The sequence below is a fragment of the Phascolarctos cinereus genome, unplaced genomic scaffold, assembly GCF_003287225.1.
Source record: "Phascolarctos cinereus isolate Bilbo 61053 unplaced genomic scaffold, phaCin_HiC Scaffold_1;HRSCAF=81, whole genome shotgun sequence".
NCBI classification, from domain to species: domain Eukaryota; kingdom Metazoa; phylum Chordata; class Mammalia; order Diprotodontia; family Phascolarctidae; genus Phascolarctos; species Phascolarctos cinereus.
Genome location: NW_027555514.1, coordinates 181684619 through 181712499, shown reverse-complemented (window position 1 = coordinate 181712499; position 27881 = coordinate 181684619). Strand labels below are relative to the sequence as shown.

At 34.2% G+C, this 27881-nt stretch overlaps 1 protein-coding gene and 1 pseudogene across 4 annotated transcripts in view; one reads left to right on the top strand and one right to left on the bottom strand.

Annotated features, from left to right (window-relative positions):
• Positions 1-27881, bottom strand: part of EPS8 (EGFR pathway substrate 8, signaling adaptor) — a 250410-nt gene that overhangs the window by 80769 nt on the left and 141760 nt on the right. For all 4 annotated transcript variants that reach the window (XM_078155350.1, XM_020994273.2, XM_078155347.1 and 1 more), the window contains 4 exons: positions 26417-26490; positions 6562-6629; positions 5149-5310; positions 2328-2477 (listed from right to left, as the gene is read on the bottom strand). In XM_078155350.1, the coding sequence (XP_078011476.1) occupies positions 2328-2477; positions 5149-5310; positions 6562-6629; positions 26417-26490 (454 nt within the window). The remainder of the gene's footprint in view (positions 1-2327; positions 2478-5148; positions 5311-6561; positions 6630-26416; positions 26491-27881) is intronic.
• LOC144456866 (cyclin-dependent kinase 2-interacting protein pseudogene) lies at positions 13226-13816 on the top strand (annotated as a pseudogene).

Here is a 27881-nt window from a genome sequence, read left to right as displayed (position 1 = left end):
CCCAAGCAGACAGATAGAATATAATAATTAATAATAACAATAATAGTAGTAATAGTAACTAGCATTTATATAGTTCTTTAAGTTTTCAAAGTACTTTACAAATATTATCTCATTTTTAGCCCTATTTAGGGGATTCCTACAAAGAGCAGGAGATTGGACTCAGTGATTTTAAAGGTCCCTTCCATCTCTAAGATGTCATGATCCTATAAACAAAAACCATATCAACAAATTTAGGGGAAGAGACTGTAATTTCTCAGCTTGGAGAGAGAGGCAAGTTTCCCAGAGCCACAGAGCAAGAAACTATTTGTAGATCAATTTGAACTCAGGTCTTCCTAATTCTAGGTCTAATACTCTATCCACTGTGCCAGTTTATCTCTACCAGAAGTGTCTAGAAACACTGATCATCTGAGAGGTTTCTGCAGATATAACAGAAGCTACAGCAGCACTAATGGAGTTTTCTATATGTTTTGGACCTGAAAGGGGGCTCCAGTTAAATCCTAAAAGTGACAAAGCATGTTAAAACACCACTTGATTCCCTAGAATTGGGGGAGGAGGGCAATAAGAACTTACTGTGGTGTTACATATACCTAACAGAAGAGCTGCTACTGAGGTTTTTTAGAATTCCATGTGAGATCTAATATAATTCCTTCCTTCCTATTATAATCCCTAGAGCCTTTAAGATCCATAATGACAAGGGTTGCTGGCAGATTTGTAAACTAACAATTTTAGCACCTAATGTAAGCACCATAAAAATGTACTCAGGACAAGCAGTATGACCAATTCAGTTGGGTGGAGGGAGACCTTGTGACATAAGGTCCTGTAGGCAGGAGTCAGAAACCAAGGGAGGCAACAAGCAGAGACCAGGCACAGCCCAAGGAAAGAAGGTATTACCTTTATAATTCAGCTGTTATGGTTAACTAGGTGCCAAGGTCATTTCTTTCTACCTGCTAAGGGAGTTCAAATTGTATCAGGCCCTCTAAATTTTGATATCCTCAAGCTGTCCCACTCTAATTATGCAATTATGGTTCACTGCTAAACATGTACAGTGGAATAAGGAAGTAGAACATCTGCATGATTTATATGATAAATTGTCTATGGAGTCAGTGTGCAGTGAATCAGCTAGTTTGACTGTTACAAACAGCATCACACCCTTTATCATCAGTACTAAAATCTGGCAATTCTGCTCAATAACCTGTAGTATGCAGTAAACTGAACATCTTTCATATACATCTGATTTGACCTGTGGTGCCATTCCCGTGAGGCAGTTATAGTTCAACATAATGGTAATGCTCATTACTTTAACATATTCAATTATTGCAGAACTTAAATATGTACTACCAATCTCAAAAGACATACCAGTCAATGCACAACAACAAAGAAAATGTGCAAATTAGTTGAACATCATAGGTCTCTTCAAATTGACTTTGTAATAAACTATTACTTCATTCATTTGAATGTCTAAAGGAAATTATGCTCATGTGGTCAAATTGAATCTGTGGGGTCTCTAACTTTAGAGAACATCAGTAGGAGAAAAGGTAAATGAATTTCTGGAAGACTGTGAAAAATAAATTAGTGTTTTAACCAAACAACAATCTGTACAGAATGGTGCAATGAAGATATCAGAAAGAACTTATTTAGAGAACTCAACTCATAAGACAAAGATGCTCAAGGTGAAAGACACCTTCTAACTTTCTAAGAGGCATCAAAAATTTTTATTGTCATTTGGAAATTATAGTATATATGAGAATATGATCCCTCTGATGACAGTCTATTAGAGTAGGTAGTTATGCTCATATATAACTTGAGGATTACAAATTCTAAGCAATTTAGTCATGTCATGTAATTAACCAGTCAACTCTTCATTGATATCCTGGGAAACGTTCCAAGCGTTTCATTGCAATAGACTATGCTATTTGATTAGTGCTTAACAGAACTGAACTTCATGACTAATTTATAAAGCAGGACTAAAAAAAAAAGAACCTATTTATTACAAATTTAGGATACTTGGAAAAATACTTAACATCTTGTCACCTAATATATTCCAATGGATCTATATCCCATATACTTATTTTCCCCCTCAGATTTTGTTTTCTTAAATATAATAAACCTACCCCCCACACACACACATATTTATATGCTGACATTTCTCTTCATGAACATGCTGGGGATGTTTATTTTCTTAGAAAGTTCAGAGATATGAAAATCCAGTGTATGTTAAGAAAATGATAAAAAAAAGATAAGATTATTTTTTCCTATAGAAAGAGCAGAAAATCTGTTCAATTCTACGCCTTTAGAGAAAACTCATCAATTCTTCAATACTTTTTTACCTTAATCTCATCACACTGGAAAAGATGAAGATCTGGTTTGCTCTGAACTGGTTCTTTGCATATTAAAGCAAGAATTGAATCATAGTTGCATGCATTCATCATGGATTGGCAGTGTTGAATTGTGTTTAAGGGGAAATTCTCCAGTTCATTCTATAGATTAAATGAAAACATAAATTAGCTTTTTGCTAGGCATTATATTTCTATAATCAATTAAGTATTTATTAAGCACCTTCTAAGTACTAGGCACTGTTCTAAGTGCTGGTGATAACAAACACAAAAGTAACACATTCCTTGCCCTCAAGAGAGCAAAGGATAATATAACTAGAACTTGAAAGCAACCCAGTCGCCTAATTCAACCCCCTCATTTTGAAAATGATCTAACAGAAGCCCTGAGAATTTAAGTGACTGGCCCAAGGTAAGGTCACAGAGATAGCAAGTTGCAGAGCAAGGATTCAAACCCAGTCCTACAACTCCAAGTCTATCATCCTTCCACTCTTTCCATCCACCATGGATTTCTAAGCTGGCTGTAGCTCTCTGAAACATGTCTACTCTAGAAATACACAACTTCATTGTTGTTGCTATTGTTCAGTCCTTTCAATTATCTCTGACTCTTCATGACCCCACTTGGGGTTTTCTTGGCAAAAATGCTAGAATGATTTGCCATTTCCTTCTCTAGTTCATTTTTACAGATGAGGAAACTGAGGCAAATGGTGTTAAGTGACTTGCCCAGGGCCACATAGCTAATTAGTGTCTAGGCTTATTTGAACTCAGAAAGATGAATCTTCCTAACTTCAGGGCTAACACTCTATATACTGCACCACCTAGCTGCCCCAAACAATTTTATTAGTCATTTTAAATTGTGCAAATCATTTTTTACTATGAACTCTGGCAAATAACAATGCTAAAAATTGACTGGTACTATAGAAACAGCACAGAAAGAAAAGAGGCAGAGGGATTCAGGGAAATGAAGAGACAGGGAAAGGCATGTACATGGAAGCAATAGATTATAGTTTTAATTAACCGAGAAAATAATGAATTTGGAAATGCCTATTTCCTGAGGATATGGAACTGTTGATAATACAGGGAAAGGCCAGCTATAACAGAATATTTCCTCTGGTTGCACTGTTTCTCTCTGACTGCACAATATTGTCTCTCTCTCTCTCTCTCTCTCTCTCTCTCTCTCTCTCTCTCTCTCTCTCTCTCTCTCTCTCTCTCTCTCTCTCTCTCTCTCTCTCCTCCCCTCTCTCCCTCCATAGACCATTCTCCTTTTAATGAGCATATACCAAATGTGACATCTTGTTCTCATAATACTCAATTATTTGTACTATTTTGAGATTAAAGATGGAACTGTGCCAATTTGGGGAAGAACTATAAATACACACTCCCACAATGTTAGTCTACTAATGAAATCAAATAATACTGTCATTAAGACGAATGTATACTTTGCAAAAAATACAATGAGAATGAATTCCTCTTCAAAGACAAGGTTAAAAAGCTGGAAATTATAGGAGTTCTTGATAATATTCAAAAGAGGGAAGTACACAAAAACTTTAAAAAGCTGAACAAATAAGTTAGCTGTTTCTTAAAGCTTTTCATCATTCTGTTAACAAGTAGAATATTTTATTTACCAAGAAACAAATAAGATGCTTTATTCTATTTATATTGGCGTCCAGTACAGACATATGCAATTATGTGTTAAAGACCTACACAGGAACTTGAGATTTTGTTTAAATAGATGAAAACTCATTTTCAAGTATCACTTAAAGATTTAATAATAAGCAACACTGACAATTATAACGCTATAATTGTATGGTACAATATATAAAACTAATTTAACTCATAAATTTTTCTGATTCAAACTCTGGGACATAATTTTGCCCATGATAAAATAAAAAGTCTGACAGGAAGAATACTCTTGTTAAATGAAAGAAAAGAGGACCAATGGACAATTAAAAAATAAACAAAGACAGTAGAAAGAACTTCAGAAGGGACACAGACATGCAGGATAGTGATGAAAATGCCACGTTAAATTTAAGTTATGTAAAAAAAAGACTCAAGATTTATATAATGGAGTCAAAACCCAATGTACATAGAGAACTTGAGGTTTGTATAGCCTCTCCTTTTCTGTTTTTCTTTGTAAATTAAAATGTTTACATTTACTGATATTTTTAAAGTCCATAATATTGTTAAAGCAAAATAAAAAACTCCAATATTAAAGCATACTCTTTTAGTACACAAGATTTCTTTCTTATTTCAAAGAGCAGGAAAAAAAAAGCTCTACCCCTATGCTAGCCAGTCAGTCAATCAATAAACATTTAAATAAACCCACAAAATGCCAGGCACTGTACTAAGTGCTAGAAATAAAAAGAAAGGCAAAAGAGAGTCCATGTTCTCAAACAGCTCACAATCTAATGGGAAATAGAAGATGCAAACAATGACCTATAATCAAGCTATATACAGGGCAAATAGGACATAAAAAAAGAGTGAAAGTACTAGAAATAAGAGGGATTAGGAAAGGCATGTTAGGTGAAATTTGGAGGAAGTTAGAGAAGTTAAGAGGCAAAGATGAGGAAGGAGGGCATTCTATGTATGAGGGACAAAAAAGAATTTATTCTCAGTAATAATTTACTTTAAAAACAAAGAGAACATTTTAAATCATTTCATTTGGCTAAAAACATTCCATTTTTATGAGTTTTCTTTCATTGTTTCAATTATTAAATTTTCCGTTTATTCAATTATCTTCCATTCCATAATAAACTTGGCTTGATTGAATTTCCAGAGGATTTAAGATAATGACAAGTATGTAATTTACAAAACTTACCTTTGTCTCCAAATCAATCAGACTCACGGCTCTGTCGTCAACTTGGAGAATCATATCCTGAGTCCATACTTTGCCCTTGGCATCAAGCAATTTTAGCTTTCTTATTCCATCTTCTACTGTTATCATAGCCTCTTTCCGATCCAGAACAAAAGTAGTCAGGTGCTGATGATTAGAATACAAATTAAAAAGATATCAAATACAACATAACATTGTCATTTTCTAAAACAAATCGATAAGTTAAATACAGTAGAGAAATATATAAAAATAATAGTATGGTTCTGGCTCTAATATTTTAATTCTTACTAATCTAGAATCTTTTATAATGCTGTTCATCAAAGGGCAAACAAGGTACATATTTGTTGGATAAGTATGTTACATTAGTGTTTTAATTAAGGGAAATAATTCACCCCACTATATTTCTAATGCTATGCAATAATATACCACACCATAACAAGGATTTATTCTATTACTATCACATTTGAGCAAAATGTCAGTTCCAACTTCCTTTTTTGAAGAATTAATACCTTGTCTTCTTTTAAACATACCTTTTTGGAGGACTAGACTTATGATTCCATTGATTTGGTCACTAGCTGCTATGGAACCTTCCTACAGATCAGCAAACTTTTTTAACTTACAGTTTTAAAGAGTTGTCATGGGGCACAGAGGAGAGTCACGTGCCCATATTGATACAACCATTAGGTGTTAAAATCACTACTTGAACCTCAATCTTTTTCTGTCACACCAGGGCTGCCTCCCTACAATTATTTAAATACCTTCACTACAGTTCAATTCAATGAAAATAAGAGTTCCATTTGATAGCTTCAACATTATGAATTACTGTCATCTGGGATATAAGAGAAAACAAGTATCAGCTCCAGCTAGTGTCTGTGATAAAAGCACACTTCTAGTTTTTGAACAATCAATAGAAGTTACTTGCTGGGAAAGGAAATTCTTCCAGCATTTAAGTTGAGTCTGAACCTAAAGATGCTAACATTTGAGTTTACGTAGAAAAAAGTAAATAAGCCATATCTTCTTTTTTAAGCATGTTCTATTATAAACAAATGGAATCTAAATAGAATTTAATTAATAACCCCATCCCTTCAAAAAAAGATTTGAAAGAGACCAGTTAAATCACCAAATTACAAAGTAAAAGCATTTGACTAAATAAAGCAAGCAGAGATGGCTTGAGGGTACATCTAAAAATAATACAACTACACCTGAAGAAATTACTACAATTTCAAAAAATATTCCATAATACAAAAATATAAAGAAAGCAATATACAGAAAGTGGCTGATAGTGATAGTGGATCTACAATTTGCATTCATTCTTCATTGAAATATGTTGAACTGACCAATTATTTTCATATATCAAGAAAAAGGATTATATAGAGTGAAGGAAGGAAAACATCTTACTTCGACACGATACTGAGTTGTATCTGACATGATGTTGATGCTATCTCTGGCATAATTCTTTCGTTGTTCTGAAAGAAATGAAAAAGACATTATTTATTCATTCTTAGTCTATGGTTCATATCACAAGATCATCTCTAAAACAAGTCTGCTTCACATATAAATACAATTGATGACAAGTCACCATTGTATTTGTGTAGCTGAAGATATGTGTCATTTACACAAAATCTTGAAGCCACAAAAAGAGTAATTAATAGTACAACATAAGACTAAGGGACCCATCACAACTGTTCAGAATTTAACAGGTTAATGATATTTTTAAAGGTACCAAAATCATTTAGTTTAGATAGACAGAGCTATAATTTCATAAAGGGATATAGGCTGGTTTGTCATTTCTTCTATTTTTATGTTAAAATCATCAGTGAGGTAGAGAAAACTGAAAAAAATGTGTCATATATACTATGCTACATGAATTAAGCAAAATTATCGCTATTTAAAAAAACACTGCAAAACATCGCTTCCTACAACGCAAAATATGGATTGGGTTAGAGAGGTTTAAAATGTGTTTAAATTGTTGCATCTCATTAAATATTCAACATACACACAGACTATTCAAAAGTAAGCTATTGAAGGGTAGTAAAAATAAGCTCACTTAAGAAAATCCAGAAAATAAGAGAAGTGGAAATAATTGTTCTAAGCTACTTAAAAAAGCAAATAGGCATCTTTCGTTCTCTGTTACATAATGCTGCAAAATCAAAAATATCATTAAATAAATATAAAAGTAGTACAGGGATATTTAGTACTAGTTATTTGTTAAGAACAAATGATCTAAGTACTGGTAAATATATTCAATGGCCATATTACCCATGTTTAAATTGATTAATTGATCATATTCTTCCTAAATCTTCAAAATATTTTTTCCAAATATAAACTACAACATGATTATAATCAAGAATATAGGAAGAATATCATATCCTTTTCTCAGTTGATAATGATGATGATGATGAAAGTGATGATGAAGATGATGATGGCTAACATTTATATAGCGCCTACTTTGTGCCAAGTACTAAATGCTTTACAAATTTTATTTCGTGTGATCCTCACAACAACCCTGTGAGGTAGGTACAGTTATTAACCCCATTTTACAGATGAGGAAACTGAGGCAAAGAGATGTTAAGTGACTTGCCCAGGGTCAAATAGCTAAGTATCTGATGCTGCATTTAAACTCAGGTCTTTCTGCCTGCAGGCCCCAGTGCTCTGTGCACTATGTGCCACCTAGCTGCCCCTAAAATATGAGACAAGAGACCTTCTTTCTATCTTTTCATTTTTAGGTAAAATGAGATATTTGCAAAGTGTCTTTTAAACCCTGAAGTGCTATATAAATGCTAGCTATGATAATTAGCAATAGTAGTAGTAAAAAGAAGATGAAAAAGTGTGTTGAAAATAAAAGTAAACCAGTATAAAATGATAAAAGTGATACATATTCAGAGTAGTGGTATTTAGAATGAAAAATAAACCTAAGATTTTACTTCATTATTAAGAGGAGATGAAAGTATCATAGTTTTAGAACGGTTAGACCTCAGAGGTCATTGGGATCAATCCAGTCTTTCCACAGATGAGGAACTGAGGCCTAGGGCAATGAAGCGTCAAATTTGCCCAAGGTCACAGTTATCAGAGTGGTAGGGGCAGGATTTGAATTCAGACCTTCTGACTCCAACTCCAGCTCCAAATAACTATTAGCAATTAACTTGGGTTTTATAATTGCTTTTTTAAAAAACTGAAAAAAATCCCTGCAATCTTTGCAAACCGTAAGGTACACTTAGGATGAAACAGTGCTTATAATTTAAATTCCACAAATCTGAGGCTCTGTACACAGACACACTAATAATTGCTTTGAAAACAAACTATTTATTCTATTTTTGCTTTTGCAGCATATCAAATGCTTGTAAGATCAGCCACACCACAAAGTTTATCGTTTGCTACCTTTCTTTTTTTGTTTGGATGATGATCTGAAGAAGTATAATCCATCTTGCCCTGATGAAACAAGGTAATTAAAAAGAAATGCCTGTTCAACTTCTAAAATTTGTTATTTTCATTCCAAAATGTCACAGTACATTGTACAGTTAGGTCCCACATATTGAATAAAGGATAACTTAGATGTGTTCTGATTTTAACTTAGTTCCATTACAAAACATCACTCGCTAAAATTACATTATGAGGGAGAAATGTTATCATCCTCTGTTTGAAATATTATGTCGTTATCCAGGAATTCTTCTGACCACAACAACTATCTCAGGATCAACTGAGCAGTCTGGGACTACTACCCTGATGATGTATAAGCCCACTTTAGCTAGCACCCTCAGCAATGTCACCACAAAATATTTGACCACAATGTTGTCATGATGTGGCAACCTCAGCGTTTTCAGCTCATCAAATATGCCTTATACATGTGATCACCAAATACAACAAAGAGAAGGTCATGGATAGGAGCACATTTTGTTTTCATCATTCCCATCATATTGCAACAGTAATTCTGAAGAAGAAAAAAAATTATTCTTTCTTACTGTTTCTACGTGAAAAACAAGCTATACTAACATGCATACAAGATTCATAATTCAGTGAAATATGTTACATAGAAAAAAATGAAAGATTTACTATATAACAAAGTGATGATTCACTGCCTAATATCCTAAATTAAAATTTAATATGGGCTTTGCTCAAACTTACTTTCTTAGTCTACATAAAATGCTAGATTTAAGTCAGGAAGTCCTGGTTTGAATTCTGCCTCTAACACTTAACTACGACAGGTGTGAACAGGGACAAATCACTTAACCCCTGGGTACATCAGGTTCCACATTTGTAAAATAAGGATAAAAATATCTATAGTACTTAACACATAAGGTTGCACCAGAGTCAAATGAAAACCTATAAAAAGTGATTTGCAAATTTTAAAATGCTATAAAATGCCAGTTATTGTTATCATCATTGAAATCCTTGTTACTGTTATTGTTATTATTTCTGTGATTTATCTACACATGAAATAGGAAGGCCTAGGAATGCAGGATACAATGACAAAGTTTTAAAAAGTGGTCAAAAAAAGTTTATTCTATCACATTAATAACCTTTAAAAATATGAGGTATTTTTCCATTTTTCTGATTCTAGAAACAAATGCAATTTAACTTTAATACACAAAGTAATATTTAAGGAGGTAATCTGAGCTCCTGACAGGCTCTTGCAAAAAGAAAAAAAAAGAAGGGTATTTCTCTTTCAGAAGAACTATGCAAATACGCATGGGCAAAGTTATAAGTATCAATGATGCACCTGTTCTGAGAATCTCCACCAAAAGGATCAGTACAATACTAAAGCTTAAACAAATCCTCTTGACACAAATAAGACTCCAATCCTTGAAGACTGCTCTTATTTTCTCTGATATGTTAATCTTAACTGATTCATAAAACACTTGTTTGAGCTGATAAACCTCTTCCAAACTTTAAGAGTGAAGAGATCAAGGTTAAATGACTTACTAAAAGACAATACAGTATAGAATTTCCAGATTCCTTGACTTATAATCAGGTTAGCATTGGGTGAAATAACATGTCTGTAAAACTGACGGAGCAAAAGGGCTATAAAAATGTGCATACTCTTTGACCCAGCGATAGCATTTCTAGGGCTGTATCCCAAAGAGATTATAAAAATGGGAAAAGGACCCACAAGTACAAAAATATTTATAGCAGCTCTTTTTGTGGTGGCAAAGAATTGGAAATTGAGGGACTGCTCATGAACCAGGGAATGGCTTTGTGCTATAAGATAGATGAGCAGGTGGACTTCAGAAAAACCTGGAAAGACTTGTATGGACTGATGCTGAGTGAAGTGAGCAGAACATCGTATACAGGAACATCCACGTTGTGCGATGACTAACATTGGTAGACTTAGCTCTTCTCAGCAGTGCAAGGATCTAAGACATGATGAAAAGGTCTTATGATGAAAAATGCTATCCACATCCAAAGAAAGAACTATGGAGTTTGAATGCAGATCGAGGCATATTATTTGCTTTTTTTTTCTTCTGTTTTGTTTTGTTTCCTCTTTCTGATGGTTCCTCCTATTGGTTCTAATTCTTCCTCACAACATCACTAATGCGAAAATACATTTAATAGGAATGTATATGTACAGCCTATATCAGATTGCATGCCATCTTGGGGAGGGAGGAGGGAAGGGAAGGGAAGAAAAATTTTTAAACTCAAAAGCTTATGGAAGCGATTGTTTGTAAATCAAAATAAATTAATAAAAACAGTGGTGAAGCAGAATCAGGAGATCTTATAGGTGCCAATAGGCTCAAATTGTGGTCTCTTTTTTGAACTTTTAGGTTATATAGTACAGTGCATAAATGGATACATTTACCCAACATTATTTTCTGAGATTATGCAAATTCTATGAAATGTAGCAGGATTTAAGAACATGAAGAAGACATTGAATGAACCTAAGGAAGAAAACAGTTATGAGAAATTACCAATGTATACATACGTAAAATGCTTTTGAAATGTAAATGAACTAATTTACAAAGTTGGAAAAGAAGATTCTCTTATGCAAATTTGAAATTATTTTCAAACACACCATTCAGAAATAAGAACTCAAGTGTTCTTTAAAAAAAAAAACTAATTCATAGTATTGGTTGACATTCATTTGTTTTTCCAAATAGAGATGACATTATACTAACTATATTAAGCCCCAAACACTCCAAAGCTGCCTGCTTAGAGGAATTGATAGTAATGTCATCATTACCAGTTACCTATTGGATATTTCAGACTGAATGCTCTAGAGACATCAACTCAACCTGTCCAAAACTGAAACCCATCATTTCCCCCCATGCCCATTCCTCTTCCAAATTTCCCTATGACTATCAAGGGTACCACTATTCTTCCAGTTACTATGGTTGAAAACTTCAGATGGTAAACTAAACATTTGACTGCTTTCTAATGCTAAAATCATACATCATTACTTCTCAAGTACTTCACAGAAATATATATGTGCATATATATTTCTGTTAAAATGAAAGCTCAAATATTTAAGCATTTAAGAATCAAACATATAAGCAGGCAGACTTCAGAAAAACCTGGAAAGACTTGTATGGACTGATGCTGAGTGAAGTGAGCAGAACCAGGAGAATGTTGTACACAATAACAGCCATGTTGTGTGATGGCTAATGTTGATAGACTCAGCCCTTCTCAGCAATGCAAAAATCTAAGACATCTCCAAAGGTCTCATGATGGAAAATACTATCCACATCCAAAGAAAGAACTATGGAGTTTGGATGCAGATCAAAGTATACTGTTTGCTCTTTTTTTTCCATCTGTTTTGTTTCCTCTTTCCTGTGGTTCTTTCTATTGGTTCTAATTCTACCTTACAATACGATTAATGTGAAGATGTTTAATAGGAATGTGTATGTATAGCCTATATCAGATTGCATGCCATCTTGGGGAGGAAGGGAGGGAGGGAAGGGGAGAAAAATTTAAAACTCAAAAGCTTATGGAAATGATTGCTGATAAATCAAAATGAACTGATCAATAAAAATAAATAAAAAAAGAAAAGTACAAGTTTAAAAAAAGAATCAAACATATAAAATGTGTCTCTAATGAAACTGTGGTGCAAAAAAGAGTGGAGGATGTGGTCTTGGTTTTTAAAACATAAAGGAGTCTTGCACACATGAGAAAAATGTTAGACACTGTAATAACTAAATATTGAAGGTGGGGTAGACCTTAATGAGTGATGAGTATAGGTACCTGCTATAGTGACAGTAGAAAGCCAAAATTAAGAATAAGATATAGTGAGGAAGAAAAAAAAAGAAGTAGAAGAAGGTAGAAAGGTAAGACATTTATTTGGAAGAAGTTATCTATTAAAGAAAGCCATATATTTAAGGAAACACACATAAGAAAAGTGTATTTAATACATAATATTATGTATAATATACATATATTGTAAATACATGTATATTATGAATTTACATTATATATCACGTACATATAAAATATACACAGTACTTGTGTGTATAGATGTGAAGTGGTGAAGATGTCTATCAAATTTCACTTTGGGAGTTTGGCACACATTACTCATGCCTTCTTTTTGTCCTCACTTTGGCTACTGACCATTTTACATCAGAGGGAAAAGAAAAGAAGAAAAAGGTCAGATTCTTTCTATAGTGTTTAACTAGTGCTAGGCTGATGGGTTTTCTTTAACCATTTCCCAATAAAACTCCATTGCAACTTCAAAGAAGAGTTAAAATTGTTAAGCAAAATGATGCATCCAAAAGATCTCTGGGCCCTTTCTATGTAAGCCTCTGCTGCCATGTTGGTAAATCTGTATTGGATGATCTCACATAATTGCTCCAGTTTCCTCACCAAACATGACAGACAGCTGAGCACTGAGCCCAAAAATCTCAAGGCCTGCAACTCATTTCACTAGGATGGGCTGATCCACCAGAAGATGGTAGGAATGGAGCCCACAGCAAGGGCATGATGGTGGTATTGAAATGAAGGGAAAGTTAGAGGAAACATGCCATCTCCTATAAGAGGAGATCAACAAAAATGCTTGAGTCCCACTCAATAGTATCTGGTACATCATCTGCAAGAATGAGCTTGGCCCATTCTAGGCTGGGTCTAATGTGCTAATGTCATGGACGTGAAGAACTCTAGCATGGTTACTTCTAAAAGAACTGTCTTATCTGTCAACACAAGAAAAATTAAAGACAACGCTGCAGATTGGCATAATTTATTATTGAAATGGGAGACTCTCAACAATATGGGGTTTTCTATTGCAAACAAAATAGCAAACATCAAAATCAGTCCACTGACTGAAGACAAGGTGAAATTAGAATGCAACAGCATTACCTTAATTCTCAAAAAGTACATCCAAAATATAATCAGGAGCTGGAGATGTTGTACAAGAAATTTCATGACACTTCAGAAAACTTGACTAAGGTACAGGTGACAATGGAAAAGCTAACATCAACCACCAATGAAATTTAAAACTTAGAAAATTACCATCATGGAAATGGAAATTATCAAACACTCCTTTTCCATACATGCCTACAATCTACTTCGGTGAAGTTTCTCAAAGAAATGTATAAGATGGAAATACTCCATTGTTGAAGAGCTCACCTATGTTATGAACCAGGATCTTATCCTAAGCTACTTATCTATGAGGTTGTACCAGTCCTATGGTTTTTTTTTTTTGATGAGACATTTAGACATATTTATGGAATAAAGCATTTCTATAACATAGTACAAAAAAAGATGATTGCACATGAGCCTGCAAATCTACTATGCACAACTTGCTATTTCTCTCAAATATACAACAAAATTATCAAGTAAATTTCTTTTTTTTCTTCCCTCCCTCCCACCCCCTGCCCTAGAAATGGCTACCAATTAAACACAAATAGATATATATATGTAAAACTACATACTTTCATTTATCAGTTCTTTCTCTGGATGCAGATAGTACCTTTCTTCATATGTTCTTAAAAAGTTAATTTGGATATTTATAATAGTGAAAATAACTTATTTGCTTGAAGTCAGTCTTAAAACAATATTGCTATTACTGTATATAATGTTCTCATTGTTCTGCTTACTTTGCTCTTCATTATTTTGTGCAGATCTTTCCATGTTTTTCTAAAATCACTGAGCTCATCATTTCTTATAGCACAGTAGAATTCCATGACAACCATACATCACAATCTATTCACCTATTCCCCAATTGATGGGCATTCCTGCAACCTCTAGTCCTTTGCCACTACAAGGACAGCTGCCCCAAACATTTTAGAACATATAGGTTCTTTTCCTTTTCCCCTAATTATCTTTGGAAATAGACCTAGTGGTATTGCTGAGTCAAAGGGCACAGGTTTAATATCTCTTTGAGCATAATTCCAGATTGTTCTCCAAAATGATTGGATCAGTTCACAACCAACAATGAATGTGTCCCAATTTTTCCAACATTTGTTACTTTCCCCTTCTATCATTTTAGCCAATCTGGTAGGTATAAAATGATACCTCAAGGTTGTTTTAATTTGCATTTCTTTAATCAATAATGATTTATGGTCATATGAAAAAATGCCAGCCCTATGTTGAGAACACAGGCTTGACATGGAAATGTGCTGCTTAAAAATGGACATCTCATTTTTAAGTCCAAACTTCCAATACCAGAACGAATCTTTCTCTCCTCATAAAAAAACACCAGCTCTGCCTAATATATGTCATTGATGACTCAAACATTCCCTCACAGCTCTACTTCTTTCCTTACTTGCCAAATGAGTTGCTTTAATCCCACCTTATAAATCTTTTAACACCACTCACTCTATTATTAACTTTTTACAAGGCAGCTAGGTAGTGCAGTGAATAGAGTATGGGGCCTGGAGTCAACAAGACTTCTCTTCCTAAGTTCAAATCCTGCCTCAGACACTTACTAGTTGTGACAGCAGGCAAGTCAATGAGCCCTGTTTGCCTCAGTTGCCTCATCTGTACAATGAGCTAGAGAAGGAAATGTCAAAACACTTCAGTATCTTTGCCAAGAAAACTCCAAATGGGGCCACAAAGAGTTGGATGAGACTGAAAAATGACTTAACAACAATAAATTATTAACTTTTTAAAGTTGATATTAAAAATCCATTCAGTACCTACTGTAAAACTATGCCCTCTTTATTTGACAAACACTACTAGGAAAACTGGTTATGCATCAGGCAGAAAAGCTTTGGATCAACACTTACACATTTCCATAAGTTCTAAATGGATACTCAACCTAAATATAAAAGTTACATTGCTCAAAAAAAATAACACAGGCAATCAGGAGAATGGAAGGAGATACCTTTCACATTTATAGAGTATTCTAAACCAAAGGATAGAGGTGTTCACAAAAGATAAAATAGATTGTTTGAAATACATAAAATTAAAAAATATTTGCACAAACAAAAATGAAAGAAACTAGATTGGGAAGTTCAATAAAATAACTGAGAATAAAATTTGCTATAGGGAACTGATGTAAAAATATGAGACTAAGGGCCATTTCCTAAAAGCTAAGTTATCAAAAGATATGAATAATCTTCAGAATTGAGAAATGCAATTAACAAATAAAAAATATCATTTTTGATGAGACATTTAGACATATTTATGGAATAAAACAAGCACAAGGGGAAATGAAAATGTTAGCAACACTGGCTTCATTTCACATGAAATTGGCAAATACGATAAAACACAAACCAGCAACAGTGAATGAGCTATGGGAAGACAGGAACATCGATACATTGGCTGGTGAATCTTTGTACTGGTCCAACCATTCCAACATGTAATTTTCAAGAAAAGTCACTAAATTATTTGAACCCTTGAACCTAGCCATTCATCTACTACCAAGCATATAGCAAAATAAGGACAAAAATGGGTTGGGGAGAAAACCCCATGTTACTAATAGCACGTTCTGTGGTAGAAACAACAAATTTGAAGGATTCAAAGAAACCAGAGAACACTTGTACGAAGTTATATAAAGTAAAGAAAGCAGAATTAAAAAACATGTTTAGAAGGGAAATACCATATTCTATTGCATGATCATCACCACCACATAATTGTCGCATCCTGATATTTTTTCCAGTCCAAAAATCGGTTTATAACCTTTCATTGCATAATTGTCACATGGTATAATTCTATTCATCACACCACTGAAAAGGTAAACAAACAGAACAGCAATGTATTTACCAGTGGCTTATGGATATACACTTATCTCTTGTACATTACGAGCCTAGGTTCTCAGGGCATGCTCATTGTTAGTATATTTCCAAAAGCCGACTTGGTTTCTTTAGAGTGCTGCAGTCCTAACTAAATCCAATGAAGAGCCGTAGGCACAAGGGGAGCAGGCGGGCAGGTGAAGCTGCCATGAGTAAGTCACGTGACATGGTAAGGCTTGCATCTTCCCAATTTTAGCATATATTCATGAGTATTCTGTGCATCCAAATCTTGTACCAAAGACAGTTTTGTAATAAATGATTTTTAAGGAATACCAGCATAATTTTTAAAGCTTCACATAATGGTAGCACCTCACCCCTTTCTGCAAAATTTGACATAAAATCTGTGGCAATTATGCTGTGCGATATGGTAATAAAGGCAATAAAAATTCAGATTAAGATAAATAATTAATCTTGATTTAGAATATTGATGAAATGCTTTTTTTTCTCTCAGTAAAAAGTTGAAGGGTATTGAGTGTAGAATAGTGTGTCAATAGTCTGTCAGTTTCATTTGCTTAACTTTTTTGTTGGGGGGGGACAGAGATACATGTATTAGGTAAATGCTGTAAAAGAAAAAAGCATTGATAATTTAAAACAAATAAAAAGAACAAATATCATAAAGCTTTCCATATGGCTGCCCTCCACTGGGTCAGTGTCATCCAGTGGAGCCAGAAGCTGGTTGTGGTGAAAAATGAACCTGCCCATCTAAGGGCACCACCCCTAACTTCTCACAGAGAGTGCTTTCTGCCCCAGAACTTATAAAATGAGGATTACTTTCTCTAATGTTTGTCTTTTTGGGACGACTGAACATTGGGTTACTCCAGGCAGTTATTTTTCTGGAGCTTGCTTTTCTAATTTGTTTCACATTCAAGATTTCTTTAAAAAAAATGCCATGATCTCATATGTCCCCTCTGAAGGTTGCTCTGATGTACACTCCCTGTTCATACATATTCCTTCCACAGGTACATACCATGCATGGGTCCTAGGGACATATTCAAATTGATTTTCCTAACTTTAAAAATGGCCACAAAAATGATTTATGAAGAGGATAGAACAATGGCTAAAATGATAACTGGGGAATCTGTGGATCTCATTTCTATGTTTTCAGTTGTTCTAACAACATAGATTATTCACAGTGAGAAGAATTGGTAATAAAATCAAGAATAATGACTGTTAAAGAAGAATTTCTTATAATTTGGATTTTTCAGGATATAGTTACTGACTTCAAATTTCCTAATTATAAATGGTCATGTTGTAAATACTAACTATATCATTTTTCTGAAAGTCAATTCTCCAGCTGCTTCAGCTATGTACAACATAACTGAGAGTCTAAAAAAAATAAAGATTTGTAATTAAAATAGATGCCACTAGGCTCATGTGCTTCAATCGTAGGATATCTCCTCAATCACTAACTCAGACATAATATTCACTTTTGTTTTATATACAATTTTATGCAAAATTCATTATTTGGTTTTCTGCCAACAGCAGAACAATTTTAAAAGCTAGGGAATTTCTGAAGTGGTGCTAATAAAAGCAGACACATTGATTTTAAAGATAAGTAAGTTGACTTTGAAGGGAGAAAGCACAATGACTATAATAATAAATAGACACAGTAAAAAAACATAGCATTTTGGGGCCACTAGTCCCTCAGTGTCTCCTGAGCCTTCACAGTATTATCAGGATTATATTCTAGGAAGGTACATTCAAATATCTTCATGGTACTTTGTACCTTTTTCATGATGTATCACATCCTGTCATATAAGTCATGTGTGCACTCATCACTTCCTCTATTAAATCATAAATTCTTTAAGGGCAGGAGCTGTGACTGTTTTCATCTTTATATACCCTGGGGAACCTATAACAAAGTACATTTCATTTAATATATGCTTACCATATATTTAATTAAATTCTATTCATCAAGATAGCCTTAAGTCATCAAGAGAAGGTTATGTTCTATCTAAGAAGGTAGAGAGCTGTTCAATGGATTTTAGAAGGATTTCCACTAGAGTTGGTTAATATTTTAAAAGTTTTGCTTTTTCCAATTATATTGAAAGTTCATTTATGTGACAATTTCCCAATGATGCTAGATAAATGAGGTATTACTACATTAAGACAAGTTATGTCCAACACATTAAATTATACTTAGGCTAAATATGAAACTGACTATTTCAGACTCAGATGCTATGTGACTAGAAAGTACCATTGGGAAAAAGGAATTAGTGTAACATCTACGGAATAGTCTATTTCTTTGGAGGCTCTGCTGTAATGACCAAAAAATTGTTATAAAAAAAAAGAGGCAAAAATTACAAAGATATAAATTACATTACAACTTCACTTTACTACAGCTATGCTCACAAGGAAAAAGTATAGTAGATGTGGGAAATCTGATGATAAGTAATATGAAGAATAGGATTCATAGCTTGACTAAGAATTTATTTGAATTTTAATCTGGTTGTAAATTTGCAGAACATTCTATCAATCTGAAAGAAAAAAAAGTTCTTTAGAAGCAATACTAGAAGTCAGACACCAGCATTTAGCTAAAGAGCTAAATGAAAATCATCTAAAGAGAATGATACGGAATTGCTCCATATGCTCTCTTCTGTTATGACTTTGGTCACCACCCTAGCTGAAACCCCTATTGACCGTCACCTACACTAAAATGTCCCAACTGACCTACCTGTTCCACATTCCAATCTCCTGACACAGATGCCAAATTGATTTTTTCTTAGGCACATATCTGACCATGTCACTCCCCTTCTCAATGAACTCTACTGGCTCCCTATTGTATACAGGATAAAATACAAACACCTTTCTTCAGCTTTTAAAATGTTATCAGTTGAGATAAATATATGGAAAGTGCTTTACAAACTTTAAAGCACTGTTATTATTTAAAATCCTTTACAACCTGGCCCCAATCTATCTTTCTAGATTCACTAGACATTACTCTCCCTCCTAAAAGTCCAGTCAAACTGGCTTTCTCTCCTTCCTCACGCACAACACTCTCTGATATCTCCCATATGTATGCCTTTGCATTGGCCTTTCCATGAGCCTAGAATGCATTCACTCCTCACCTCAGTTTCACCATGTTATTATTTCAAGAATAAGAGTGTCTGGCACACACTAGGCATTTAATGAATATTTTTTCATTGACTGAGGACTGTGTCTCCACTCTCTAGTTATTAGGGCCAATAAAGTGCTAACTTTCTCTCAAGCAAAAAAAAAATGAAATAAAACAATCCCTTCTCCCCCACCTCTGAGAAATGCTGCACTGTGAAAATAAAGGGGAAAAGTATTTAAAGAGGGAGAAGAATGTCTTGAATAGTGAGTGGACTTGAGGTGAAAGAACCTCACACAGAGGAGAAAAAAAATGACCAGGACACTCTTAAGAAACAAGAAGGAGGCTCTTCCTGAAGAGGAGTATTTCATTCCCCAAGAGGGAACAGCTGTCAATACCCCAAGGAATGCTGATGTGGATCAAAAGGTGCTGGAAGGTGAGATCACCTGGCAAGGGTCAGAAGGAGAAGAGGAAGTGGTGGTTGGTCCCGACACCACTTCATTACCCCAATAACAACAAAGGAGAGATCTACTGCTTTATAGGAATACGTACCCAGCACAAGACAGAAAACCTCTCAAGATTTGTCAGGAAGATATGATTATTCACTTCTCATGATTTGTGTGGGGACAAATGATACTCTTTCAGAAAGAAACTAGAGAGTCCTGCTAAAGATAAGGAAGACTAGTAGAAGAAACTGAAGACATCAGGGAAAAGGTCATTATTTTCATGCTTGCTACTCATTGAAGTAAGTGTAGGGTTTCAATAGGGAAACACAGATTTGAGAAGTGAATAGCCATTTAATAAGATAGAGCCTGAGAATGAGATTTGTATTTCAGGACCACTGCTTAAAAATTTGAATTGCAAGCTTTCAGCCAGAAATGGAATATGCCTAATGAGAGCAGGTAAGAATGCACTTGCTTTGAGTCTTACAAATCAAATCAAAAGAGCTTTAAAATGAAAAACTAAGAGGGAAGGAGAAAACTATCTGTACATCTATCCACATTATCAGATTCCACAAACAGCATGCATTGGAAAAGGAATCATAGCAGAGAAGCACAAAAGTTAACAAAAGTTAAGAAAGTATGCAGAATTTAACCCATGGTCTCACAAGAATTTACACAAATGTGCAAGGTATTATTAAAAAACAAGATGAACTAGAGATTTTAACAAAAGAAAAATTTGGCTTTATACGTATGACTGACATTTGGTGGAAGGGGACCCATGACTAGAAAATAACCATGCTAGGATGGATCTTATGCAAAAGAAGCAAGATATGTGAAAGAATATATGCATATGAGAAAATCCAGGCACCAGATGAGAAAGCATATAGTGGAAAACATTCAAGTGAAGATCAATGGAAGCAGAACAAAATAGATATTGTCAGCTGAGTATATTACACAACACTTGTGGCTTCCTAATATAGTGTGGGTGATTTCAATTCTCCGTAGATCTACTGGTGTTCTCCAAGCAGCTAATCATTTCTTTACTTGAGTTTGCAAAAAATATCATATTTCAAAAGGCGAAGGAACCAAAAAGGTAAAATGTTGTTCTGGATCTGACATTCACTAACAAGGAGGACTTGGTTGCTGGTGTACAAATGATGGGAACCTTAGATGAAGGTTCATCACTTGATCTTAGAATTTGTGACAGAGGGGCAGCTAGGTGGCATGGTGGATAGATCACCAGCCCTAAAGTCAGGAGGACCTGAGTTCAAATCCAGCCTCAGACCAAACACTTGACACTTACTAGCTGTGTGAGCCTGGGCAAGTCACTTAACCCCAATTGCTGGAAAAAAAAAAAAAGAAAAAAAGAGTTTATGATAGAGAAAGAGAAGAAAGCCAGGAATAGGTTGACAGGTACCAAAGATTTGGGGATAGCACATTCCAAAGAGTTTGGAGAAAGGCTATTGAAAACTGAAATTCTACTGGGGAAGTCAGCCCAAGAGGGATAAGAAACTTTTAATAATTAAATTAATGAAGATACAAAATAAAAAATTGAAGAGAAACAAGAGTGAAGTTTAAAAAATATTAAGCTATATTGGGGGGAAAGAAGAGGATTAACAAAAGAAGACCAAAGAATAATGACCACAAATGATAGAGGAAAAAGACAAATCCCTTCAATTATTATTTTACTTTGCTCTGCCAAGGAGAATAATCTTTGCAGTGGAAATGATAGAACAAAATAAATATCTAAGAGGGAACTGCTGCCCACAACAAGTAAGCAGACTATAAGAGAGCATCTAATTTCCTTTTTTTCCTGTAGTTTATAGATTCAATTTTCTTCTCTTTTTTGAAAACAGAGACAATATTTATCCTTTTTCAATTCTTGGGGATGCCCATTTTCTACAAGCTTTCAAAAGATTTCTGACCGCGGCTCAGGAGTCATGGAAGAAATGTGAAGCATGAGTCTGATAGGCCACATGCAGCCCACAATACTCTCAGGTGTGGCTGGAACCGGATTAAAGTGTTACTGGGAAATAATTAACAATTTTTTAAAAATACAATGAAACATAGACAATATTAATATGTGGTTTTCTAAATCTACATCCTTTTCTAATGATATTTCCTGGATAAATTTTACACCATTTGTTTTGTTTTTGCATGAAAGTCAGTATCGGTAATATGCAGAGTAGGTGCCTAATGTCTTTTGAGATCCAGTTCGAATTTGGGCTTGGTAAAAGTGAATAGGTTGGGGTATTTTTGCACAAGTATGTAAACAGAATAAGATATCATATTGAAGAGAAAGTCTGGCACAGTACAAAGTGGCAGGAATACAAATAGAAAAACAAGATAGTTGTTGCACTCAAAGACCTCACATGCAAAGTGAAGGAATAAGCACAAATAAGGATTCAGCTGCAGGACAAGGAGAAAGCCTGGTGGTCCTTATGGTGCAGGGACAGAATAGAAGACAGGCCTAAGGATATCTTTAGGGGGCATTGGCAGGTCAGATGACCCAGATGAACAATGTCCTAAGGCAGTGGTGTCAAACTCAAATAGAAACAGGGGCCGCTAATCTGTACATAAAGATCCCTGTGGGCCACGTATTGACTTAGAAAACCACATATTAATATTATCTATGTTTTATTGTATTTTTAAAAATTGTTAACTATTCTCAATTGTACTTTTATCTGATTCCAGCCACGCTTGAGAGTGTTGTGAGCTGTACGTGGTCTGTAGGCCTCATGTTCTACACTTCTGCCATTGGATATTAAAATAAAAAGCAGATGTGACTGCTGAGCCATGGTCACAAATCTTTTGAAAGCTTATAAAAAATAGGCACACTAAAGAACTGGAAATGGATAAATACTGTCTCTATTTTCAAAGAAGGGAAGGAAACTGAATCTATAAACTGCAGGCCCATGAGTTTTACTCTGATTACTAGAAACATTTTAGGATATATAAACAGTTAATGAATGTCTAGAAAAAGATCCAAGTTTTACTTTATCAGTTTATTGCATTTTTTTACACTTCTGAGCCTAATGCAAATAGTGTAGTTTGAAATCACCCTTTCTTTCCCAGTCCTGTCTATGAATTTGCTTGATTGCTTGATGCACCATTTAGTTAAATAATAGTGTGGTGCAGCAGATAAAGTGCCAGGCCTGGAGTCGGTAATACTTGAGTTCAAATCTGGCCTCAGACACTGACTAGCTGGGCAAGTCACTTATCCCTGTTTGCCTCAGTTTCCTCATCTGGAAAATGAGTTGGAGAAGGAATGGCAAGCCACTCTAGTTATCTTTGCTAAGAAAACCCCAAAAGGGGTCACAGAGTCAGACATAACTGAAAATAACTAAACAACAATTCACCCTTACAGCATGTAAGTATCAAAACATCCTTGCTTTCACTCATTCTGTACCTTAACTTCCATCTTTTTAATTTTTTAACATTTGTCTGTTTACTTTGTCAATGACCTACAAGAGAGCAATTTGCTAGTCAAAAAGCACTGCCTGGTTGTCCAGCCTCACAGGCCCATGCAGGAAAAATGGGTCTGATATTACTTTAGAGACATATTTTCTTACGAAGAAATATACTCAGTTTTACAGGATAGAAAATGGAGAAGAATAAGGCAGTTTCCCTTTCATTTCTCATCCTCATTTATTAATATTATATGATTCAAATAGATATTTTTGATGTTTGAATTGTATTGTGCAAGAGTTTCTCTTTGATGCCAAAGCTCTGGAATTTGGCAACCCTGTTTCTGGTTGAGTGAAATTTATAGTTCTTCTTTGTTGGGGTTATATGTTAATCTGCATTTTGCCCTTCATTTCTAATATTTCAAGGTAATTTTTCTACATAAATTCCTGGATCAATATTCAAATTCTTTTTCAAAAGTTTTTTTCTCCTGGGAGATAAAAATTGTTCAATTGTCTTGCCAGACTCTGTCCTCTAGGTTAATTGCATTGATTTATAGAAAGCAAGTCTTTTTCCAGGTCTACAATTTTAAAATTTTATTCTGTTCTTTGCTCTCCCATTTCAAAATTTGTGTATTTCATTTGGGTCATTCTATTCCATGTAGAATACCCAGTTTTATTAGGCATTTTAGCCAACTATCCCATGCTTTTGAGACTCTTGTTCTTGTCTTCTTTCTTTCTTTCTTTCTTTCTTTTTTTACTTTCAGTACTTTTAGGTCCATATTTATATATGTCACAACAAACTTTCTATCTCATACTATGTTTCCCAATCACTGTGAGGTTCTTATGATAAGCTCATTCTCTATTCTGAACATATAGCTGATATCATTATTTTTGAGTTTTGTTACTTTCCTTCCCAAGATTTTACTCATTTTTTACTCTCATATTTATTTATTTATTGCTATCAGGGTCTCTTTTTTTCCTCAATCATTTCTTCAGTTTTTATGCCAGTTTTTCTGGTATATATCCCCTCTCCTGTTTATTGTTCATTTACTCACTATGGCACATCTGTTACTGTTCTGAAGAGATGATGTGGAGATGAGCAAATTGACTTAGTCATAAACACTAAGCTATCTTGCCAGAATGCCTTATTACATGCTGTTTTAAAGCATGTTTATTTTCTGAGTTATGTTCTGGGTTTATATTCATTCCATGTATATACACGCATATTTATATACATATAATGTCAGTGGTATTGAAAGAGGTTCACGGGTAATGTGAGTGGTCAACATGGAATAAAAAATTAGCCATGGATATTCCACATAGACATGGTTAATACGTGAGTATATACACACACCAGTGTGTTTTCAATTAAGAAAACACAAAGTTTCCTCAGTTTTAAATACAAAAAATAAAGTCTCAGAGGAATCTATGATTGAAGCATAGAATTTTAAAGGGATAAAGTATTACCCTATTTTTATCTGACTAATAACCTATTCTATTACCAAATAGGCAGACTACAAAGCAACTTTTAAATAGAATTATTCAGGAAATAATACTTGAATTCTCTCCTCAAAACAAAATTAGTTTACAGAATAATTAGTCAATCAAGTGCCACTTGCGGGGAATTCCCCATTATACCACATCCAACAAATGAATCTTTTCTTAAAGGAGGAACCAATTCCTTTTCATCACAACCAGTTCCACTTTTGGAGGCCCCTAATTTTAGGATATCCAATCTAAATTTGCCTTTTTACAACTTTATCCTATTATTCCTGACTGCCTTCTGGGTCCAAACAGAACACATCTGATCTTTCTTTTTTATATGACAGCCCTTCAGATTCCTACACAAAGCTATAATGTCCCTCCATCCACCCTAATCCCCTTCCTCCCCAGGGAAAACTACCAATTTTTCAGCTTACCCTCATATGATGTGGACTGAAGGCCCTTTAGCATCCTGGTTTCTCTGCTCTGGACACTTTCCATCTTATTAAGCATCTTTCTTATACTATGATGCCATGAACTAAACACAGTTCTCTAAAGGGGATCTGGCCAGGGCAGAGAGTACAGTGTACTTAGTATTTTTTTTTGTAGTATGTCATTAAGATAGTTGGGGGCTATATCAATATACTTACAATTTTTTTAAGTTACTCATTCTATTACATTGTTGGGAATTGTAAAACTAAAGCTTTCATAACCAATCAATATATACCTGTAAAAAGTATAGACATTAAATGTTAAATTAGAAAGACAAGTCAATGCTAAAATTTGTTCATGGAAGGTATTATGTCCAGTTTATTGAAATATACAATAGGTCACAAAGGCCATACAGTAACTACATAAGTAAGAACAGAGGCCAAGAGTTTTAATGTAATGTAGAACACTACTCTAGGAATTCTAGGAATTTTAAAACTATTGCTTTACTGTAAGACAATAAAATCAGAAAGGCAATTTGAAGCCTAGAAATCTTGATCCCTTTTGACACAATACACTTTTCAGAGATGCCTAAGATTGCTCTGCAAATGATCCCATTATATTTGTCTGAATACGAGGCTTAAAAAAACTCGAGTGTGACTTACAAACAATGTTAATTTTTGAATCTATAATTTTATATATACTTTTTCAAAGATATCTTATTTCAGAGGCAGAGTCTGTATTTGGACCAGTGTGTTATTCCTCAATTCTCAAAAGCAACAACAACAACAAAAAAAGAGCTGGCAGAACTGGAGCACTGACAGTATACGATGCCAAGTGGGAAGCGTGCTTCTAAATACCACAGGGAAGACCTTGACATTTTTTGTGGCGGCTGTCCAGAGCCACCAACATTAAAAATACTCAAGAGTCATGATTAAGAGACTTGTTAACTGCCGAATTGCAATCAACTTGATTAGACCTCAGTCTGTAAGGCAGTTCCAAGGAAGCAAATTCCATGGGTAGTGTCACAGGAAGTATCTTCTATACTTCAAAATGTACGCTAGTAACAAAGAAGCTATTGCTTAGTTTTCTTGAAGAACAGTGTTTAATACAGCCTTCAAAAGTATATAGTACTATGAAAAATTCAGATCAAATAGCAAAAGGTTGGTCCCCAAAATATAATTGAGTATTACACACAAAATAAGTATCTAATCAAGAATTAAAAATTCATTTCTTAAAAATCATCCAAGAATAGAAATACTATATCAAATAAATGAGCCATACCATATAGAGCTTTTGCACTTGTTTTAGAGTTAGGATCTCTGTCCATCTGAGGAAATGTGGGTGACCCATAACCACTGTAATAAAACAAAGACATCATGTTAGGTTAAAGTCCAGAGCCAGTTATAAAATTCTAGAATCCTACAAACTACAATTCCATAATTATTTATATTTTCAATAGAAAACAGAAGCCATGTGCTAGGCTAAGTAGGATGAGCAATACATATATATATATTTTTTTTCTTCTCCAAACCCTGATCATTTACATAGTCAAAGAAACGTAATATATATTAAAACTGATCTTAATTATGAACTAAATGCAGTTCCCAAGTTCCAGTCAAAAGTGTGGAAAATTTTTGCTATAATTTTAGTTATACAGAAGTTTTCCACAGTCAGTGATATAAGCTATTGATCCAGTTACAAGCTGTCAATTATATATGTTTTATTGAATGGATAAATATTTTCAGGTATGTGAAAGTTAAAAGATAATTTTATTCACTAATTCAAATACTTTTTCCTACAACCATTTTTCTACTATAACATCAAACATCAAAATTTGACTTATTTGAATTTCGCTTTTTCTTTATTCTCCTATTACTTCTTTTCTTACAGATGTTAATGATATTTTCTAGCTACAGAGAAAAGAAGCAAAGTATAACTTAAATACAATATGAGTTACTTGAAACTAGAGAATGATGAAGACATAGTGCCAAATATTAGCTAATACAAAATGTTTCATAGAAAGGTAATAAAAAACCCTAACATAACAAAAATCACCTAGGCCTGATTGAAATGGATTACAGGACCTGAAAGAACTGAGAGGTCAACTGGTAGTAGTCTTTGAAAAATCATGTGAATAGGAGAAAAGCTATCAGATCCTAATTTACAAAAGTGGGTATAGGGTGTATTTCATAATATAATCCAGTGAGCTTGATCGATTCCTGGGAAAATTTTACAAAGCATTAATAAAGAGATTAGTTTTAAGCACTTAGAGAGTATGGAAATGATTGCTATGAGATTAAATGGGTTTCTCAAGAAGAAATAATGCCAAATGAAATAAAAGTATATTAAAATAAAATATATATATTTTTATTTTTTATTTGAGATTTGTTTAGTAACTTTAAACCTAAAATGTAGTTTTAAATGAAGTTTGGACTTGTCTGTAAAAAACAAACAAACAAGTTTATTAGACTGGTAGATCTTGAGAATGTTATAGAAATAACAAAAATGGGATTCAACAAGACATCTGATGTTTTCTTACAAAAATTTTGTGGACAGGATAGAGTTGTGGGCTGAATATGCATATGTGTGTGTGTGTGCATGTGTGTGCATTGTGTATGTGTGCATATGTACGTGTTTACTAGTCTAGTTATGTGGATTTGTAATTGGTTAAATGTTAACCAATCAGAGTTGATTTTTACCTATCCAGAACACCTACTCTTCCAAGGGTTTATAAGTATGAGTGGCC